This window comes from Rosa chinensis, chromosome 6 (genome assembly GCF_002994745.2).
Source record: "Rosa chinensis cultivar Old Blush chromosome 6, RchiOBHm-V2, whole genome shotgun sequence".
NCBI lineage: Eukaryota > Viridiplantae > Streptophyta > Magnoliopsida > Rosales > Rosaceae > Rosa > Rosa chinensis.
Window position 1 is genome coordinate 43,984,757 of NC_037093.1, and position 18,606 is coordinate 44,003,362.

Genomic DNA, 18,606 nt, shown 5'->3' on the forward strand with positions numbered 1-18,606 from the left:
ACCCCTATGGAACTGTTCTGAATCGAAATTTACCCTCATCGCTTGAGCTATTGTAATCATAATGCGAAAATTAACAGAATCAAATAGTATTGCTCTCCCTCTTCTCCGTGAAAGTAATGTCTCTGTTTTAAACCCCAAATCCCAAATCAAAACTAATGTATTACAAACTCAATCCAGCAGAGTAAACTTGAAAATTTGTCCTAATTTTTACAATATTATAACAAAAGCTAGCCTTCATTGGCTTTATAGATGTCCAAATTCCTTTTACTGGATCAACACGTGGCAACTATAGAATTGAAACAGGTACCTCAGTACCTCACTGCTATGGTTCTAGGGCATCTGGGCTTCATGCTCTGTCATGCGCCCGTCATTCCTGATGATCAGGTCCTTCAATGTCTGATAGGGACCATGAAGTGCTGCAATTGCGTCACTGTCCATCAAGCGGCGATTCAGATCAACCAGCTTCTGTTTCAATTCTCCAAAGTCTTGAACAAGATATGCTACTGCACTTTGGTAGAGTGTGTTCAGAGACCGGCAAGACTTACTCAGGAAGCATAAAAGGCAGATGCTCCATATGAAGAGTGCGATCCATCCGAAAGGTGAAATAAGGACGAGCAACTCTAAAATCAGGGACAGACTTCCAAGTAAGAGGCTAATATTGTTCATCAGATCTTCGAAATCTGTATTATTGCGAGCAGCTAGGATTCCCATCACAACTAAAGAGACGATGTAAAAGCATGTCTCAATAATGATGAGGTCCATCATCTCAGTGCCGTGGGGGGTCGCATATGTAGACACATTCGGAAACTTGAGTTGGAGGTAGACGCCTAAGACTCCGATGAGAGAAAACATGAATGCATGCAATGCCAGCAATATCATTATAGAATATCCCTGTGGAGCACTCTCCCCCCTTGTGCTGGTTTTATGAAAGAGAAATTAATCAAGTTAGAATTTTATTTATAACAATACTGATTAAACAAGACTGGGTCAGTAAGTTGATGGTCGATAAAAAGAAACTTAGAAGAATAATGTTAGAAACAGAGCCCCCCTGTCCCAACTAGATGGGAATTTTAACTATGAGATATCAAGAAGAGAATTTTGGATTGTACGATCTTTGCTTCTAAAAATATAATAGGATACCAAACAATACCATTGAAAACAAAGATACAAGTTGATAAAAAGGACTTTGACATCTCCCAAGAACCAGACCATTTTTCTTCACTATTTCTTAAGCTTTAGCAGAAATATACAAGTGACTACAATAACAAAAACTGAGATCCTTATTATTATGTGCCGAGGCTGCCTATAAGATTATTTTAGGAAAGTTTGACTTGATGAAAGTTTAACAAGACGCTAATGAATAGAACTTCGACTACAGAAAATTGAATTAAAGATTAATTTGTACTGACCTCCCAAGTCTTGCATTGGCATTCTGGTGGCCGGCACTCTCCATATCTATGCTGTGGTTATATATGGTAGTGAGAAGATTAATCCAATTGGATGTACATCACTATTTCATAGTTGAATTGCAGATTATATGAGAAATACTAAGCAGTTAAGGGGCAAAAATCTTTCCTAATCATCCCAGACAAAAAGATATAGAAAATGATGTTGGAAGCTCCCTGTTCCTACTATATGATATTCGATCCCCATGTTCTTCAATATGAGTAAGAACTTTTGTGTTTTAACGATGAAAATTAATCGTCCCTGATATGGGCAATTAAGAAGAGCTGCGTGTTACCTGGATCGCGGGTCGCTAAGGTACGGGAACGCGGTACGGGTACGCGGTACGCTAGCACTTATAATACGCGGTACGATAATTATATACATATATTATTTATAAACTTGAACTTACCAATAAATTTATGGATTATTTAATATATTTATATAATGATTATTGTAAATAAATAATAATTAAAAAAGACAGAATAGGGAAACTATATCTTCCCAGTTCCCACAATACCAAAACTTCTATTTGTACATAACTCGCATATTTTTCTTTCTTTCATACTATCCCAACCTTTCTCCAGGAGTCTGAGCCCTAAGCCGCAAAAAGTAAAAGGCTATTGATGAGTCTTCCACTAAGGGCAATTCAGTTTCCTTTCTAACCTTGTTTAATTGAGATATTGAGAAGTGAAGGAAAATAATCGAAACTGTACGATTGAATCATTATATTGGGAACGCTTCTACCAACGATCTGGATCTCGACCGTATTGCGTTCTGGGTCGTGCGATCCGGATCGCGGTACGGAAGCAAAACCAGCGAACCCGGTAACTCTCAAGAGCATACTGCAAGTTACCAAATTAAAGATGAGAGAAGAGGCAGAGCAACAAGAGTTGGGCATGATTTGTTTGCAGCAACTCTTGGTACAATCAGTCCCATTCTAGTTGAGAGCCACAAGTAGCTCTATTAGATTTATTGTACTTTTAAAATAAGCTATGAAAGTATGAATCCCTCAAATGTAAACAAAGAAAATAAAAATAACATACGAATTATCAACAAGAATACTTCAGATTAATTAATCAGAGATCATAACAGAAACCCCCTCTTCCATATTAATATTGAGCAGTAATAGATGTTTCAATTATTGTAAAAACACTGAGCATCAATCAATGACTAAGATTATTGGACAATAAGAGATGTTTCCATTTTTCTTGAGCAGAAATAGAAAGAGGTTTAAGAGCTAATTAGCTAATGTGTAGCAAAAGCAGAGCAACCCATATACATGACTCAGTAATGTTAACAAGAAACCATAAAGATCAAGAGCAACATAGAAAAAGCAACTTGAGGAGTTTAACTTGAGAATGAGAACCAAAAGTTGCAAAACCAAAGCAAATTAAAGAGTTTAATCTGTGCCAACCCTTGTGTAGGTGAAGAGTTAATTGCAGTTGTCTGCAATTCCAGACCTTTCCATCTCTCCTCACACTTCTGAAACCACAGCAAAACTTAGCCTAATACAGTAATATGGGACAATGGAGTTCTTTAAAGACTAAACTGGGGGTCTCACACTCTCACATGAGCAAGACACAGTGAAGTGACGAAACTGCCTTTTGAGAGAAGAGGAAGACTTTTTTAGCGTAATACCGACAGCACATTCAGTACTGGATTTGCATCTACAATTAATTATACTTGTACACTTTCTGAATGGATCTTCCAGAACAGTGATTCGAATGTAGCAACTAGCAACCAATCCCTATCAACTTCAGTTTGAGTTTTTCTATTGGAACCTTTAAATTTGCTCACTTGACCTCTATGCTTTTTACACTTCTTATCAAATTTTCAAATACTAAATTTACTCACTAAACCTCACTAAACTTCCTCAAATAACCTCACTCATATAATTTGCAAACAAATTATTAATTATCTTTAAAATAAAAAATTTGGTCATTTCAATGATTTAATCACTCTATAAATCTTAACTAAATATACATTTCTTAATCAAACTTGAGTTTCAAAAATGAGAGTTTCTATTGGGACCTCCAAATCTGCTCACTTGACCTCACTCTATTATGAATTATTAAATGACATACATAACCTACTATAAAATGACTATTAAGGACAATAATTATACCAAAAAAATTGTTATATTTATTTTCTCTAGACTTTCCAATTCAATAATATTAGATTGCATTCTTTATTATTTTCCCTATCTATTTTCATTTTCCAATTTCACTACATACTCATTAAAGCATTCATATATATTTAATAAGAAATAAAACTATGATTAAGATAAAAATGTATGATATGCATATTGAACGCATATTGGTCAGGGAGAACAAAATAAATTGTATTATAACCTAAATCTAAATCTATCCATTATATTTGCAAAAAGAAGAAGAAAAAAATAGAGCTAGCAAATAAAAATAAATAAATAAAATATTTGAATAATTAATCATGAGGTACAGAAAATAGAGAAACATTAAGTAAAAATGACTAATCTGTTTTTTTTTTTTTGCACAGCTAAAAAAGAAAAAGTAAATAAAAAATCACATAATAGTTCATGTTATTTTATTTTTATTAATTTTTAAAACTCAATACCTTGTGTTTGATTTTTTTTTATTGGATAAGAGATTTATGTTGTCTGATTAAGGAATGAAGATGGAATTAAGATTTATAGAGTAATTAAATTATTGAAATGACTAAGTTTTTTATTATAAAGATCTTAGTTTATTTGTAAATTATATGAGTAAGGTTATTTGAGGAACTTTAGTGAGGTTTAATGAGTAAATTTAGTATTTGAAAATTTGATAGGAGGTGTAAAAAGCATAGAGGTCAAGTGAGTAAATTTGGAGGTTCCAATAGAAAAACTCTTCAAAAATTAATGTCTAATCAATAAGAAAATGCCATGAACTATTATGTTTTTTTTTTCTTTTTCTATTTTAGCTGGCAAAAAAAAAATGAAGAAATCATTTTGTTTTTATTCTCAAAAAAAAAATCATTTGTTTTTTAATGTTTTTTTTTCTGTATTGTTTGTACCACATGATTAATTATTTAAATATATATATATATATATATATATATATTTCCAAAATATAATGAATTGACTTAGATTTAGGTCATAAATCATAAGAGGATTTATTTTGTTTTCCCTCACCAATATGCGTTGAACATATATATCATACATTTTTATGTCACATGATCTTAATCATATTTTTAATTCTTATTAAATATATATGAATGCTTTAATGAGTATGGAGTGAAATTGGAAAATGAAAATATATAAGGAAAATAATAAGGGATACAATCTAATATTATTGAATTGGAAAGTCTACATAAAATAAATATAATATTTTTTAGTATAATTATTGTCCTTAATAGTCATTTTATAGTAGGTTATATATGTCATTTAATAATTCATAATAGAGTGAGGTCAAGTGAGCAGATTTGGAGGTCCCAATAGAAACTCTCCTTCAGTTTTCTTCCGCCAGGTCGGATGAGATATCATATTTAACATAGAGTCATAGATACTGTGAACCATGCCACATAGGTCCTAAACAATTAAACCATTTTACAAATGTGGCTTCAATTTTCTGACTTCTTGGCTTGTTTTTACAGTGTCTAATGCTAAAAAATTTTAAGAGCATTTCCAATGGTACAGTCAAAATGAAGTGTGTCAAAATTTAAAGGCTAACGTGACAATGTTATTTTTTTTTTTCAACTTCTTCTCCGATAGATGTGTCAAATAATTCAATATTTGATTCTACACCTAAATTCACACACCTTTTAGATTAAACTCATCCATAAGATTGTTTTAATATACACCCAAACCTATTAATTAGGTCTATCTAAAAATATAAAAAAAGGGCTAATGATAAAATAGGTCATTTTAAAGTGTCTTATTATAATTCAGAATACATAAATATCCCTATGATAATTAAGGTCAGCTCTTTACAACCTACCACTAGAGTTAAATTTAATTACAAAAACTGCCACTGGCAGCTCTCTCTCTCCCCCCTCCGGTTATCCAAGCCCATCTAAACCCTTATCTGAACCAAAATCGCTCTCTTTCTCTCTCCAATGGCGTCCAGTACGTCTCCGACCTCTGCATTGTCACCGCTGGGGCCACGACGAGTCCAGGCTCAACTTGCCACAGAGGAATGTCTCTCTCTTTCGCAAGATCATACCTCCGCTCGCAAGTACTCGCCGGAGACCATTTTGCTGATTGTGTCGAATCTGGTACTTTGCTGAGGTGATAATCCAGCCGATCATCCATCGGTTCGATTCGCAACCATGTTCGAAGCACATGTAAGGCTCTTTCTGATTTTTGCTCTCTCAATTTTGATGGTTTAGCAATGAATTTGACTATCTGTGGTGCTTTGATTGTTGAAATTTGATGAAAGCCCCTTCGGCACTATCCTTGCTTGATTGTTATTGTTTATGTGATATCTCTCACAAATCTCACTCTTTCGCTTTATGAAGATCAAGTCGGCCTTGTCGATTGGTAAATTTCAATCTCGTATAGCTTAAGCGATTTTGATTTTCGATTCTTACTCGCTCGATTTCTCTAAATGAAATCGAAGTTGATTCTCTCCTTATCGAGCTTTGAATTTGATCATTTTGGAGTTGAATATCTGTTTTGTTTTGAATCCGAGATTGAATTCTATGAACTTCATTAAATATGCTTGGAATTTGAAGTTGATTGGTTTGTTGCATTTTTCTATGAATCCGAGTTTGAAGCTTGAATTCAAAAATGTTAAAATATGTATGTGGTTCTTTCAAACCCTGTGAACGATTGGTTTGTTGCCTTTTTCTATCTATAAGAATATTGTTCCAAAAGCTTTTTCAATGGTTGCCTTTTGGACTTGCATTAGCTATTGATCACCAAGTAGGATCATCTAGGCTAGAAGATATTTAAGTAATATGAAGATAAAGAAACCAACTCCTCTCTCACAAAAAATGCCTCATGCAGATCCATTGGCTCTTCGATTCCAATCCCTCCAATCTCCCAAATTTAGTAAAGGCTCCGACTCTCTCAATCTCTTCAAAATATTAATCCAAACTCGATCCATTTCTAAGTTTTTTTTCTTCTAGACTCATTGGCTTTGGCATGAAAACTCATAAAGAACGTTTCAAAGTTTCCAGGTTCTTGAACTAATGAACTACTGTTGCTGATTTGAAATTTTTATAATTATGTTATTTGATGTTTCATGCCTTTTTCATAGTTGGAATGTGATATTTAATAGATTATATTGCATTGACATTCTATTGAATTGGCTTTGTGTTTGATCTTATACACCGTAATGCAGTTTTTGTCAAGTGGTTTTGTTGTGATGCTTTTTCATTATGATGGTAATGTTGATGAGTGGATGCAATTTCAATGGAATGATCTTGTCATTTATGTGTCTGCAGTCAATCAAACAAAATGGTACACAAGACTTATCTTCATGCCTTCAATCATTTCATTTGTATTAGAAGTTGGCTTATTTTAGATGCGTTTCTTAGTGATAGCTTTCTTGATGCCTAGGTGGTTTGCAAAGCATTTCTTACATCCTGATGTAGTTGATCAATATAGTCGCATTCTTCTACGGGATGAGGACCTTGGAGTTGACAATTTCAATCCTCAACGGTTCTGTAGCTACATTTCCTTTTAGCAAAGTTAGGATGCTTGCTTGCATTTGAACTACTGTAAAAGTCTGTTGCTCAAGCTCTAAATTGTTCTTCTTCTACAACACTTCTAGGTATGTGTCCATTGTTCGAAAGGAAGGGCTTGAAATATCACAACCGGCACTTGATTTTTTCAAGACAGAGGTGAACTACATGGAGAAACTTTCGAAAGAGGAGGGGATTCAGAAGAAACTCAGCAAGGATATTTTGCAATATAAAGCTCATATAATCAAGATATTTGCGGAACATAGGCACAATTAGATCTCTACAGATTTAGAGTTTTAGAAATTTGCCTAGGGCTTAGGATGCAAGTCATTGGTGAATTGTAAACTCCAGTTTATTAAATAAATTAGCTTTTTGTATCTTTTTATGATGTCACTGTTATATTTAGTTTTCCTTAATAAAACATTACTTTTATAGATGTTTTACTGCACATTCTAATTTTCGGCATCTTTTGAATTCAACAAGTCAATGTCACTGACCATTTCCAACTTTGATCACAAGTTAGTAGACAAGTCACTGAACATGTCATTGGCAATTGCATATCACTTGCCAAGTTACTGTTATATTCATGTCACTGGTCAGGTCACATTGCATTTCACTGCAATACAAGTCACTGACCAAGTCACTGGCCAAGTCACATTGCATCATTGACCATGTCACTGTTATACACTTGTCACTGACCAAGTTACTGGCCAAGTCATGTTGCATTTATTCATAGTAATCTCCTCAAGGGAAATCTTGATGAGGAGATATCCCCTCAAGACCAATATGAGTGAGGAGTAATCTCCTTAAGGAAAATCTGAATGATGAGATATCCCCTCAAGGAAAATTTGGGTGAGGAGTAAAATAATTCCCTAAAGGCTAATTTGTGTGAGAAGAAATCCTCTCAAGGCTAATATGAGTGAGGAGTAATCTTCTCAAGGGAAATCTGGGTGAGGAGATATCCCCTTAAAGAAAATTTGGGTGAAGAGTAAAGTAATTCCCTAAAGGCTAATCTGTGTGAGAATAAATCCTCTCAAAGCTAATATGGGTGAGGAGATATCCTTTAAAGAAAATTTGGGTAAGGAGTAAAGTAATTCCCTAAAGACGAATATGTGTGAGAAGAAATCCTCTCAAGGCTAATATGGGTGTGAGGAGAAATCACCTCAAAACTAATATGGGTGAGGAATAATCCTCTCGAGGTGAATATAGGTGAGTAGAAATCTCCTCGAGAGGAACCTGGGTGAGGAGCAAGAATTGAACCAATGACAAAGTCAGTGACATGTTCAATTACTTAGTCAGTTACATACATTGTAAGTGACATGGAAAGTGACATGATCAGTTACATGGTCAGTTACATGGTCAAGTCACTGTTAACCTCAAGTCATTGGCCAAGTTGCATGTCACTTACTATGTCACTGTAAACCCTTGGCAAAGTCATTGTTAACCTCAAGTCACAGGCAAAGTCACTGACCATGTCGCTGTTAATTCTTGGTCAGGTTACTGGCCATGTCAATGGCTATGTAATTGATCAAGTTACTGACAAAGTCACTTACCATGTCACTTACCATGTCATTGTTATATACGTCACTGACCATGTAACTGTCAATTCCTGACCAAGTTACTGGCTATGCCACTGGCCAAGTTACTGACCATGTCAGTAATCATGTAACTCTCAAAATCACTGTCACTTACCAAGTCACTGTTATATCTATGTCACATTAGTTATGTGAAATGCGTCACTGACCATGTCACTGTTATACACATGTCACTGACCAATTCACTGGCCAGTGAAGTTATCAGTCATCAGACTAATAACTTGTTGTATTGTCTAACCATCAGACTATGAACCTCTTCTAAGAATTTCTCACCTAAAGTTGGACAAATACTGTAAGATATATGTTCTAACAACTGCATTACATTCATTATACGTCAAACAAAAAAGTATATAACCACCAACAAAATTATGGTGTTTTCTCTCTTTATTCCATTTATAAAAATGCACTTGAGATACAAAAGTATTAGTAATACAACATCACTTTATTCCACCTCAAATATGGCAGATTCCACTATAGACTTATGAGATTTTGCCTTCTCAAAGTTAATGGTTGCATCTTGCCTGCTTTTCACATCAACACTCTTTAGCTGAAGCATCTCCTTCCAGAGACTGAATGTTTTTATTCTATCAGATTCTCCACATGACTTTTCCCAATCTACGAGTGATTTAAGCACATTCACAAGACACTGGCAAGGTCAAGGAAAAAGAGGTCATCCAGCAACCTGTGGTACCATCAATGAATATATAGCAGCAAGAAAGCATATGATGAACTAGCCAAAACTGAGAAGGAGTAAATCGTTAAACTTACCAGCCTTTATTGAAGTAGTCTGGGACGTAACAGCCATATTGGATCTGCATTTTGCATCCCTTGAGATATTCTGGATAGAGTTGTAACCAAATGAAGAGTCAAAATACCTTGCACTATTAGATGTACAATAATACCATATTTGGAAAGTATGAAGAACATCATTGGGAAACAGTAGGTAAATTATACCATCCGCTCAAACAAGTTCAGTGCCTCAAGATCACAGTCATAGTTCACAAATATGTCAACAAGCATCTGAAGATCCTTGCAAACCTTTTCAACCATCCTGCAATCCCGCACCTCATTAGACGACCAGAAAAAGAAATTCAAAATCATAGTGATCACATTAGCCATGTGAAAACTGAGAGTGACATGTTCAAGATACTAGCAATGTGATAACCAGAAAAGGCAATACCTAAGGACACTCATTTTTTGGTTCATGGATAAATCCAAGCCATCCAGGGACTGGAGAACTATCAAAGGAAAGAAGATGCATATTTCACCCTGAATAAAAATTGTTGGCGTAAAGAACATAATATGTCAAGGTAATTTCTGTAACTATTTGTATAGATCATAGGCTCACCTTGAGACTTTCTCTAAACCGCAACAAAAGCACTAAAAAAAAATTCCAGTTGCATACTGCAGGAAGGAAACTAATGATCAGAGGCAAAAATCTCATAGAATATTCTACCTAAATCCGATAAAGAATATATGTAAACCTGTAATATGATAGGGGACGGCGAAACTGAAGCTAGCAACAAAGCATATGATAGATTGATAGGTATGCTTTCAGTGAATCAATAAAATGGAAGTTCCTAGTAAATGGATGACCAACTCCTTCTAACAAACCCTGAAAGACCAAGTAATAAATCATATTATTCAAAAAACACTGAAAATAAGTGAAAGGAAAGCTCCTTATATAAGTCAATGAATAGGAAGTCTCTTCATGGATTATACATATCTTCCTTTCTCCATCCATATTCTTAGAAAGAGGAAGCTCATACTTAATAAGTTCAAGAAATTACTTTTAAATAAAACTTTCAAGTTATTTAACAGTATTAGCTACTTTGTATGTAAGCATCTATCCATAAAAGCATGCACTTAAAATCACAAATAATCTTTAATATAACTGCAGAAGCTCAAGAGATAAAATCCTCGTCTTCAAAGTGACTTCATTGTTATCTTCCTTCATGCCCATCTGCAGACCAAGTTTTGAAATTCATATAGGAGGCTTCAAGTTGCTTAAATAACTCAACAATTAGAAGACAGTGTACAAAACACAAACCACAAGTTTCAGAAAACCAGTAAAGCATCACATTGAACTATGGTCATACTCTCCAGGTCATTCCCTCTTTTAAAATAGCGCATCAGTTAGAAGCATTACAAATAAATGTGAAAGACTGGGTTTGTTAGGAATGCAAAAGAGAGATCTCAACGTATAATATCATATCCAAATCTGGTTATCTTTTTGCCATCTTCATGATGCACAACTTTGTGATTGGCTCCCACATTCATGGCCATTGAGCATTTGTTTGAACTTTATTCCTTCCAAAAATATATGGCTCCTACATTATGTCTACAATAGCCTAGGGTTTACATACACTTCACATTAAGTTCCTGAACTACATACATAAACTGACAGGCATTAATAATCGTCACGCAAACACAAACACAAACCTCATAAGCATTCACGAAAGTTTCCACAGACTGAAGTAAGCTATGTATCGCTTCAGCTCTTTTTGCTTGTTCTCCAGCATAGTATTATCATACTGAAGGTAACTAACCTTCACCAAACCAAAACAAACACAATCAGAAACCGAAAAACAGAGTCAATCTACAATCGCGGTCACTACTATTTCTCACAAGCATCTCATCAAACACCTTATCTACACAAAAATCTATGCCTAATTAATTCGGCCTGAAATTCCTACAACCTCCGGCCATATTCTTCATCGGATTGCTTCATCGAAGTGTTCATGATTCAAAACTACTCAAACCAAAGAAAATCGCATGAAGCTAAATCATCTAGACAAATTTTTCCAGATCAAACATGTTGCTTCATTTTCCTCTTTCACAGTTTCACAGAGAAGTTACCAATAATCATACAAAACACGAAGGAACAGCGAGACTAGTAAAAACGAAAACAAAAATTTCCGATGCGATTGAAGAAAGGATAAGAAGCACTCACAAATTACCGATAATGCAAAAACCAAGGCTCTGAATTTTTAGATCACCGCTCGATAATCTACCCCCACTTGCACACCAGCGAGGTCGAGCTTCGGTCACCGTCCGACTGCAGGAACGAGAACACGTGCTCCAGCACCTCCTCAGGGGAACGACCACGTGCTCCATTTTCAACATTTTCCAAGCTCGAAATCGATTTCAAATCCAAACAACATCGTCCTGCTGAGTGAGGGCAGAGAAACAGAGAAGAAGAAGAAGAAGAATCATGCCATTGGAGAGAGAGAGAGAGAGAGAGAGAGAGAGAGTTGGGATAAAAAATAGTTCCGATCAAAATCGAACCAAGGTTTTAGGTTTTGATTAGATAATCGTCTTCTATCTTTTGGATTTCTAATCGGAGCTCTATTTGAGATTTCTGATCAAAACGAAGAAGATTTGAGCTATGAGATTCTTCAATATAAAGTTATAAACGTGTATCAGGCTTTAAGGGTTCTCTCAAAAAAAAAAAAAAAAGCTTTAAGGGTAGAATCGGTATAAAAAAATTAGAAAACTAACATTTCTTAACATTTATCTTATTATTCATAAGGACTAAATTAATATTATTAACAATTTATAATGGACCATTTTATCAAGTGGGAAACTAGGTGATCTTTTTATCATTTCACACTCTAATATGACCTTTTCCATCATTTCCCTATTAAAAAAAACGATTAAATATGATAAATATTAAAACCCATTGTTGTTAAAAATTACTAAAGCTGTCACCATCCCCAAACTTTCTGCAGATGAAAGTCATGAAACGGTTGCGCAAAGACATCGGCCAGAATTAATAAACTCTTGATTCCAGCAATTGAAATCTATACCTGGGTTGGAGGTTATGTAATCTCCAAATTCAAAAGCCTAATCTCTACATTCAAAAGCGGTATCAATATCTCCGCAATCAAGCGATTCTGTTTTTAATTTCAAATTGCGATTGTGATATAAATGGATCGCACAATCAGAGGTTGGTGGGTTGCCTTTGTTCAACTACATATCCCTTTAATCCAATTGGCACTGTTGATGAGCATTGTGTTTGCTTCCTATTCAATAGGTGTGTGTCTTCCTAACGAAGAGGTATTTGTTTTGTGATTTTTAGGGTTTATGCTATTGAATTGGAAGAAGCATGTACCCAAACACCTTTAACTGGCTCAGGCATATTCAACCACACGACTTCGTGCTTAGACCTTAAGAACTGACAATTTGGGGATTGAGGGAGTACTAACCATGGGAGTTGTGGACCACTGGGCATATCTCTTCGAGTAGCAAATGACTGCCAATACTTGCAGATGAAGCTTAAGCATAAACGATCATCTAATCTCAAATGTTGTAAAATTTCTCCATGATGTCTTCTGGTGGATGCTGCCAACACCCATAGCAAGTTTGCTCGATGGCGGAGATGTTTTGTATTCGATCTGTTTCTCTTACTCCCCAAACGAGTCTCAATCATCTCTAATTATGCAACTAAATTGTTTATGCCACAAACTAAAAAAATAAAGAAAAGAAATTAAAGAGGAAGATGTGATCACTTATCCAACCCTTGATTTGAAAGTTCTCACTGAAGTCTCTCCCTTATGTTCAATGTATGTAATATAATCGAGTTGACTCTTCATAAAATATATAAAGAGAGCTTGATCGAAATATTTATCCTTATAGGATTAGGATTTCGTATTTAAACAGGATTTCTGTTGTAAAACAGAAAAATTTTGTGAGAGAGAGAGAGAGTTTGGACACAGAGAATCAGATTGTGTGTCTTATTCATCTCACCATAAGGAGCCTTATATAGGACTACATGATGTACACAAAAGGGAAATGCTTAATTACAATCCAATCACCCCTACAATTACAACCTATCAATCACCAATCTATAGGGATAGGCACCTATTACTCATCATCTATTTACATGATTATCCACAAATATTTACAACACTCCCCCTTGGATATTCCATGTCAATAGTGTTGCATAGGCTGAGCGCTTCTAAGTTGCCTCGTCAAAAACCTTGCCAAGTAATAAAAACCCTGTGGGAAAAACAATCTTGGTCGAAAGAGAAAAAGAGCACAACGCGCTTGAGTGTGGAGTAGCAGTATCACAGCTTTAGAGATAGGTGAAGTCTTCTTATCAGTACCATAAATAGGTAGTATGTCTACGAGAGGGATGCATTAGAGTTGCTACACCAAAACCTTGCCCGGTAAACCCAGTGGGAGAAACCCGTGGTTGAAGGGAAAAGATGAGCAAATGCATGTATATGTCGAATCAAAGCATCTTCAGGATGTAGTATAAGTGGGGTGACCATGCTAAAGATGTGCCTCGTTAAAACCTTGCCAGGTAACAAAACCCAGTGGGACAAAATAACCCTGGACGAAAGACAAAAAGAGTACACGATGGTCAAGTGGGTATGCTTCAAGATACTCCCCCTGATTTCGACTCCCCCTAAAAATTACATGTTAGGTAATTAAGATAGTTTACGTAGACCAATACCTTGAACATGCTTCTGGAATGTAGACTTTGGTAGTGACTTGGTAAAGAGGTCTGCACGATTGTCTTCAAATCAAATATGCTTAACTTCAATCTTCTGATGCTCCTGTTGTTGCTAATTGAAGGAGAACTTCGATACAATATGTTTGGTGTTGTCTCTTTTGATGAAACTCATCTTTATCTGCTCTATGTAAGCAGCATTATCCTCGTAGATAATGGTTGGTTCATCAGTGGTGGAATGCAGTCCACATGTGCTTCGAACATGCTTTGTAACGGCTTTTAGCCATGTACATTCACGTACTGCTTATTGAAGAGCTAGTATCTCAGCATGATTCGAAGAGGTAGGAACAAGTGTCTATTTCGTAGACCTCCAAGAAATTGCAGTATTCCCAATGATAAAGACATAACCAGTCTGGGAACATGCCTTGTGCGGGTCTGATAGATAGTCTATATCAGCATATCCAACAAGGGGAGCATCATTCTGAGGATCAAGGGGGTTTGATCCATTCCTTGATGCATAGGGATAGAATAAGCCCATATCCGCCGTACCTCTAAGGTAGCGAAAAATGTCTTTTATGCCATTCCAGTGGCAGCGTGTTGGCGCAGAATTATATCTAGCTAACAAGTTCACATCGAATGAGATGTCTTGTCTAGGGCATTAAGCCAAGTACAATATTATTGCACTTAGATATGGGACTTCTAGCACCAATATCTCTTCGTGCATCTTGCAGGATGATACGGTTCTCTCTAGACTTCAGACAACCATGGGTGTGCTTGCTTTTATCCTCATTAAAGCATCTTAACATCTTCTGGATGTAATTTGGTTGATGGACCAAAATTTCATCTGCACTGTGCTCGGGCTCCAGGTTGAGACAATAATTTGTTCTCCCAAGGCCTTTCATCTCAAATTCCAACTTCAGGTGCTTTGCGGTTTCCTTGATCTCTTCAGGAGTATCGATCAAATTCATGTCATTGACATAGACCGCCACAATTCCAAACTAGGAACTTGTTTCCTTAATAAACACGCATAGGCATAGTTTATTATTCACATATCCCATCCCGATTAAATATTCACTTAGACGGTTATACCACCTCCGTCTGGATTGTTTCAATCCATAAAGTGAACGCCTCAAAACTAATGAATAGCGTGTTCCATGGTCTAGAACTATTTGCATCGGGTATATTAAGTCCTTCTGAAACTTTTATGTATATCTCTGTATCATGATCCCCATAGAGATAAGCTGTGACCACATTCATAAGCTGCATATTCAGTTTTTCGGAAACTACCAAACTGATAAGGTAGCAGAACATTATGACATCCATTACGGGAGAATACGCATCCTCGTAATCAATCACAGGCGTTGAGAAAATTCTTGCGCCACTAGATGAGCTTTGTGTATCACAATCTCGTTTTTCTCATTACGCTTCCTTACAAATACCCATTTAAATTTTACGGGTTTAACATGGGGAGGTGTAGGAACAACAGGTCCAAACACCTTTCTCTTTATCAAGGAATCTAATTCGACCTGGATTGCTTATTTCCTTTTTGGCCAGTCGTCTCTTCGTTGAATTTGATCAACAAAGCAAGGTTCGAGGTCATCGCATATTATAGTTTCGGTGGCCACCGCAAATACTAATATATCATCGATGATAATCTCAACCCGATTCCAAATCTCACTAAATTTACCGAGATTTCTCTATTCTCGAGAGTGGGTTCAAATGTTGGAGCGTCCCCCAACATAGTCTCTTCTAGGACATACCCATAATCCGGATTTATCTCGTGAGATGAATCGGTTTGAGATTGCGATGTCAAGACGTTTGTGCCAAGTTTACCGTCTTCTAGGGATAAGAATCCTTTGAACCTAATGATCTACCTCACTTCAGGGTAGGGACATATGACTGGTTAGCCGCCATAGTCGTACCTCGTCCATCTGGGACCACACATCCTACAGGGACGTCTATCCTTGCAGGCACATATGCAGCAGGTATATATGATCTAGTCACTTTAGCTAGATCAGAGAAAGCATCTGGCATATTTTGGGCTACACTCTGTAGATCTAGAATTCTCCTCACTTCATTATCACATTGTGCGGTTCGGGGATCAAGATGAGACATAGTGGGGACATTCCACGTCAATTCACGTCGTTCATTAGGAACGGTAACGTTCTTATCTCCCCCTAACGGCGGGAAGACTGTCTCATCAAAGTGACAATCCGCAAATCTAGCGGTAAAGAGATCGCCTGTCAAGGGCTCGAAAGAGCATATAATGTATGGGATTCATAATCGACATGTATGCCCATCCTTTGTTGAGGACCCAATTTTGTACGTTGTGACGGCACAATTGGCACGAGGACTGCATACCCAAATGTGCGTAAGTGGGAAACATCAGGTCGTACCCAGTCACCAACTGTAACGCGGAGTAAGGTTGGGTTGCAGTGGGCCTCAACGGGACCAACATAGTTGCATGCAAGATTGCATAGCCCCACACAAAAACTAGGAGCTTGGTGCGCATTACCAAGATTCTATTTGCGAGACCATCTTGGGTGTGAACATAGGGAACTATATGTTCAGCATCAATCCCAAGGGATATGCAATAATCATCGAAAGACTTCGATGTAAACTCTCCGGTATTATCAAGTCTTATAGACTTTATGGGATAATCCGAGTGGTGAACCCTCAATTTCATGATCTGGGTGAGAGTTTAGCAAAAGCAGCATTTTCTTGTGGATAATAGTGTAACATATGATCACTTTGTCGATACATCAACCAAAACCATTAATATTTAACTGGCCCACATGGTGGTTGGATATGTCCACAAATTTCCCTTGCATTCTGTGCAGAAAAATGGTGGTGTATGTACTAGTCTTTGCATATGATGGTCTAGTATGGCATAGCGTGTCATTATATACAAGACCCTTATTCAGAAGGGGGTGCACCTGCGATGAATTAAGGATACGGTGCATCATACTTTGACCTGGGTGTCCCAAAAGGTCATGTCATAGCAAGTAGTTGCTTGAATTAGTTAGCTTCTAGGTAACAGATTTCAATTTCTCCAATGTACGCTTCTGGCCGCACACTCGGAGGTTATACAGAGATATTCCACGCATTTTTCTCGGTGGTTTCAGCGTGATAACCGTTGGTTCGAATATCCTTAATACTCAATAACGTTCTTCTGGAACGTGGAGATTATAAGGCCTCATTAATGGTAGGTTCAGTACCATTGGAAACATATAGTGGGTTTTGCCATAGCCTTCTATCAGGTTTGATTGCCCTGATACGGTTGTCACAGAGGTATGAATAGACAATAAGTTTGAAAAACATCTCCGATCTGGGAGTATGGTGTGTGTAATAGCACTTTTAACCAGACAACAAACTTCCCCATAGAATATGTCTATTCATTTATTTAATTCAATGGATCACATGTATAAATAAGTTTATTGAATTAAATACATTCGAACATAACCACATTTTCATAATCCAAAATGATTGAAAACATAAATCACCAAAAATAATCCGAAGATGTTTCATTCATTAAGATCAAATAGATATGACACAAGGGACCAATTATACCCATGTCTTCGAGTTCTAATCCTCGGTATGTTCAGTAACTGCCTGAAAATCCATGATCTCTAGTGTGGAATCGATAGAAAATTACCCTTCAATAAAGTTGGTATTTCGAGTTCCGCGACCGGCGTAATACTCATCTACTGCTTCGGCTATCGCACAACAGGTGCGGGACCAGCAGTCAATTCCTCCACATCGATAACAAATATCATGCTGATTCTTGTGGTGACAGCTTAGGCTTGCTGAGTTATGGCATCAAGGTTCCTACCATGTGGAGCCTAATTACGTGGCCTCTTGGACTTTGGCCAAGTGGCAGACGGTCATATGGGTTAATTTTGTTCTGCCAATCATGTCTTGCTTCAAGCAAGAAATGGTTATCTGATGTTGAAGGTGCTCTTCTAGAGCGACCCAAAGAGTCTGTGTATCCTCTTCATCAGATACTCAACTTGGAGTGTTTTCTCCATATGTTTCCTTTGAAAATTATGGCACTCATATTAAAAGCCTCAATGACGGCATTGTTAGCATTGATTGTTGATCTCATCTTCTTTATAGTCAAATGAATTTTCACACCTTGAGTTCACTTTAGATAGTTTCTTCTGGAGACCTCCAAAGCAACAAAGTCAAACATGTTGAGATTTGACATTTCTTACAGGAAAGGAACAAATAATATTAGTGCTTTGGGTAATATCATCCATAAGCAAGTAATGCGAATTTCAGGTTCTATAACATGGTATGAAAAATCCATGTAAAATCTACTGGTTTTATCATGTGTGGTGAATTTATGAAGGAAACTTCAAGTTTCTTAAATGGCTTTATCGAAACTACAAGTTTGATTTATGTATGAACTACTGGTTCATCAGATACCTGCATTTTCTACACATATATTCTAATGCGAAAATT

General features: G+C 36.5%; 2 protein-coding genes and 1 long non-coding RNA gene across 5 annotated transcripts; 1 reads left to right on the forward strand and 2 right to left on the reverse strand.

Annotated features, from left to right (window-relative positions):
* Window positions 1-330: 330 nt before the first annotated feature.
* LOC121050024 lies at window positions 331-1,489 on the reverse strand. The gene is made up of 2 exons (XM_040508558.1): window positions 1,410-1,489; window positions 331-916 (listed from the first exon to the last, which is right to left on the reverse strand). Exons 1-2 carry the CDS (start codon window positions 1,451-1,453, stop codon window positions 331-333), a joined length of 630 nt encoding a protein of 209 aa, XP_040364492.1. The 5' UTR covers window positions 1,454-1,489.
* A 3,976-nt stretch (window positions 1,490-5,465) lies between these two features.
* Window positions 5,466-7,525, forward strand: LOC121050136. 3 transcript variants are annotated; one of them, XR_005802062.1, is made up of 4 exons: window positions 5,466-5,745; window positions 6,747-6,865; window positions 6,965-7,095; window positions 7,179-7,525. XR_005802062.1 is itself a non-coding variant. In XM_040509226.1 (4 exons), exons 1-4 carry the CDS (start codon window positions 5,731-5,733, stop codon window positions 7,363-7,365), a joined length of 423 nt encoding a protein of 140 aa, XP_040365160.1. In that variant the 5' UTR covers window positions 5,466-5,730; the 3' UTR covers window positions 7,366-7,525. The 3 variants fall into 3 exon arrangements, 1 of the variants encoding a protein (XP_040365160.1); XM_040509226.1 differs by having other exon boundaries at window positions 6,965-7,066; XR_005802061.1 differs by lacking the exons at window positions 6,747-6,865; window positions 6,965-7,095.
* A 1,930-nt stretch (window positions 7,526-9,455) lies between these two features.
* On the reverse strand, window positions 9,456-10,365 carry LOC112172858. Its single transcript, XR_005802098.1, has 4 exons — window positions 10,169-10,365; window positions 10,033-10,088; window positions 9,639-9,953; window positions 9,456-9,522 (listed from the first exon to the last, which is right to left on the reverse strand). It is a non-coding gene; the product is annotated as an uncharacterized LOC112172858 (long non-coding RNA).
* Between the last annotated feature and the right edge of the window lie 8,241 nt (window positions 10,366-18,606).